Raw genomic sequence first — 4,092 nt, forward strand, 5'->3', positions numbered from 1 at the left:
TACGCGCTAGTATACACAAATTGTGTTTTGAGGTATAATTACACTGATCCCAATTCAATTAAATCTAATTTTATTCAATTACATAGTGTAGTCAAGTCTAGTGCTCAATTGATTGTGTTATTACTCGTTGTTAGTCGTTAATTTGATCAATTGATATTGTTTACATGAAAAATGAATTTTATTTCAAGGATCTGATGAGAGTTGACTTTTGATCTGATCATTTAACATGTTTAGATGTTTAGCTTTCGAAAAAATACTAACTTTAGGCTTTGATTTCACTTGATTTCGTTGCCGTATGCTTAAGATATGCTAAATCGAAGTTTTGACTAGTTTACAATTGAAATCCGAATTCTCTGAGATATGTGTTTATTGAATTAGCTAATTAAAAGTGTACTACTTTAATTCTTGTGAAAAATCATGCATGTTAGACTTAAGAATTGCATCAAAAGCTTTTGTAATGCTCCCGATATGTTTAAACGAAGATTCATACGTTAAAGTGTACCGAAACTGTTTTAATGCTAGAAATAATTACCTAGAGTGGACTAGAAATTGATTAAGGCTTTGATATTCTGGATTATGTTATTTCACATGTTCCTTGACATATTTCATTTGCATGTTAACATCTGAAAACGTTAATTGCCATGAGTTATAAGTTTGATAAGTTGACATGTCTAGTTACTGTCCAAAACTGATAGATCAGTAAAGATCGGTTAGTCTGTACAAATTGGCTAAACAAAAATTGCTCGATTTTTGGTATGTGTTAGTTTAACTTGTCCTTGAACCATGGCCACTGGTCTTGTATCAATTTCATGTCCCTAGCTCCGGTTATAGCCAAAACGAAATCAGTGCGCTGTCAGAAACTGACTTGGCAAACCATAAATATATCCCTTCTGATTCCACTTTTAATTATCGTATGAGACCCTGGCCAGACTTTTTGGAATCTATTTTGAGTATACTTATGATCTGGAGTTTTCCATATTTGCATGAATTTTGTACTATGAGATAATATGCTAAGTTTGCTACATGTACATGAACTTTGTGCACAACGATAAACTGAAATTGTGAAATTGACCATGTATGACCTAAAACGTGTTGTTTGACTTAGGTTTGACATGTTGATCAACATTTGACATGAACCTACTGATGTTGACCTTAGTTGACTACTTTGACCAAGTTTGACTTTTGGTTTGACTTTGGTTGACTTTGTTTGACTTGCATGATCTAGTTGACTATATGTTGACTTTTACTTTGAAAAGCATCGAGTCGAGCAATAAGACAACTTACACTATGAAACCACATTTGCTTAAGACATATATGTTGACCAACCTGAATACGTATACTTAGGTTGCATTACTCGGCACTAAACCATACAAGTTATTTGTCCACTTTTCAATCCGAGCTTTATTCAAGGTGAGTCTACAGTCCCGCTTTTACATGTTTTTCAGGGATGAGAATACACGCTGTTATACTTACATTATCAAATGCTTTTGTATTGACACGAGTACTATATATGCATATTGAGTTTGTTCAAAAAGCCTCTAGCTTGAATACTTTAAATACCATCGGTGTAGGCACAATTTAGATGGATGGATCCGTTAGGTTGACAACCTCACCCGCTATAAAAACTGTGGTGCATTTACTTTGAACATTAAGACACTCGAACAAGTGTATAACATTTTATGAGGTAAAGGCGGGTATAGTGGATTCTATACTCGGGTCATTGCTAGTATTCAGGTGCTCATAGATTATGCAAACGTTTCGCAACTTGGAGTTGTACTTGTAAAATCTCGTGGTCAAGGAAATTAAACTATTTTTCTGATAACTGTTTTCAGACACTGTTACATTACTTTAAACATGTAGATTCACCAACATTATTTGTTGACCTGTTTTTGCGTGTTTTATTCTCAGGTCCTTAAGAGGTAGACTTCCGCTGTGTTTGCTGCATGGTCTGGCCGTGGAGTCAGCATATTATTTAAAGAACATTAATTACTTTCACATTTAAAACTTTTGTAACTGTTTAAATATTGTTGGCTTGTGGTTACGATCACAACAGTGTTTCTATTTTGGAGTTTATTGACTTATATTTTGAAGTCAATTTTTAATAAAATTAAATGCGATTGCTTTAAACGTCTCATATAGAGGGCGTAACTGTTAACTATGGGACCTTGATTAACGCGCCGTCAGATGGTAATTTGGCGGGGTGTTAAAGCAAGAGGCACCTTGCTCCCTTGTTCTCAGGTGGAAGCAAGGGAGCAAGAGGCACCTTGCTCTCAGGTGGAAGCAAGGGAGCAAGAGGCACCTTGCTCCTTGCTCCCATGTGAAACCAAGGTCGCAAGGACGCAAGGCGCAAGGGAGCAAGGCGCCTTGCTCCTTGCGAGGGCAAATTGGCAATTTTTTATTTTTTGGGCTCTCACGCAAAAAGGGTCAAAAAATGGGCTTTTTGGTGATAATCCCGGGGAATATTGAAGATACTGTCAAAATGTGTGAGTTCACAGACGAATTGGGCCAACATAATTGTTTCAGTCCATTAAGAAGTGGTGATCTAGATTTAGAAAATCCTCTTACACCATTTTGCAGTCCAGTAAAGTCTTTCCCTATGGCCCAAAACAATTGGATCCATGATGAATCTCCTGGGCCGTTTTCTCCTAAAACAACTCTGGATCATAAACGCAATATCACTAAAGATCAAATAGGTACGAGGCAAGGAAGGAAAAAGGTTAAAAAAACCTAACAACGTGGTTAAGAACGACTGTTGTAGATCAAAACTTCGCAATTGGAAGGCTTCCTCTAGATTCATAAACCTTAAATTTGTTGCTAGACGTGATCATACTTCAAGGGAGCCAATTAAATCCACTTGTTCTTCGTGTGCCAAAACTCCTGCTATTCAAAAAGGTCGATCGAAATCAAAGACTACTTCTATCAGGCAAGTTTCTAATACTAGTTCTTCCTCTTTTTCTGTTACTAATGAAGGCCTGAAAGAGTTTAGTCACCAAATTGGACTTAAATGGGTGGAGAAATCCACCTGTTAATGGCTCCTTCTGTATTCTGCTCCTTTCGTTTCTTTCCGTTTTTATGAAGATCATAAGCCTAAATATCAGAGGTGTTGGGGTGGGAAAAGATTGTAAACTTGGGTGGATTAAAAGCCTTTGTCGTATGGAAAAGCCAAATTTCCTGGCTCTTCAAGAAACAAAAATTAGTTCGGTTGATTTAAATTGGATATGTAATCTGTGGGGCAATAATAATTGCAATTTTATACAGAAAGAAAATATTGGGAAATTCGGGGGTCAATTATTGATATGGGACTCCTCCTGTTTTGATGTTACTAATTCCTTTGTGTCTGATTTTTGTGTTGGTATCCGAGGAAAATGGAAATCATCCGGTGCTGAGTTCAATATCGTTAATGTCTACGGGCCCCACGACGATGCAAACAAACAAAAGATGTGGGATTTTCTCTACAACATCATTTCAAATAATGATAGTCATGCTTGGGTCATTTGTGGAGACTTTAACGAAGTTAGAAGTAAAGACGAAAGGTTGAATTCTCTATATCTCGAGTATAGGGCAAAGAAGTTCAATGAATTAATCGAAAAATCCAATTTGTTTGATGTTCCTCTTGGCGGTAGAATTTTTACTCGTATAAGTGATGATGGTCTTAAATTTAGCAAGCTTGATCGCTTCCTCGTTAATGATGCTTTTCAATCTCTTTGGTGTTGTATTGCCGCCGTGGCTCTTGAAAGAAAACAGTCCGATCATTGCCCCATTATTTTGAAAGATGATGAAAAAAATTTCGGGCCAAAACCGATAAAAGTCTTTGATGATTGGCTCGAGATTGATGGTATTGATCAAATTATTAAGGATGTGTGGGTCGATGATGGTGGGGGTGGTAGTAGAAAAGATTGTTGTTTGCGAAATAAGTTGAAGAAAACAAAACTTGAGATTAAAGCAAAAAGCCTTGTAAAATTTGGAAATCTAGAGGGGGAAATCGAGATGTATAAGAGTATTGCAAATAGTCTTGAACATAAAGCCGAATTAGGCCAAATCGATGAGAATGAAAGGAAGCAGTGGTTAGAAGCAAGAATAGAATGGTTCTAA

The 4,092-nt window shown here is 36.5% G+C and overlaps 1 protein-coding gene across 1 annotated transcript; it reads left to right on the forward strand.

Moving 5' to 3' along the window:
- Nucleotides 1-2,431: 2,431 nt before the first annotated feature.
- Nucleotides 2,432-4,092, forward strand: LOC139842869 (uncharacterized). Its single transcript, XM_071832970.1, has 2 exons — nucleotides 2,432-2,716; nucleotides 3,079-4,092. The coding sequence occupies exons 1-2, from the start codon at nucleotides 2,432-2,434 to the stop codon at nucleotides 4,090-4,092; spliced, it is 1,299 nt and encodes a 432-aa protein (XP_071689071.1).

Source organism: Rutidosis leptorrhynchoides, chromosome 4 (assembly GCF_046630445.1).
Source record: "Rutidosis leptorrhynchoides isolate AG116_Rl617_1_P2 chromosome 4, CSIRO_AGI_Rlap_v1, whole genome shotgun sequence".
NCBI lineage: Eukaryota > Viridiplantae > Streptophyta > Magnoliopsida > Asterales > Asteraceae > Rutidosis > Rutidosis leptorrhynchoides.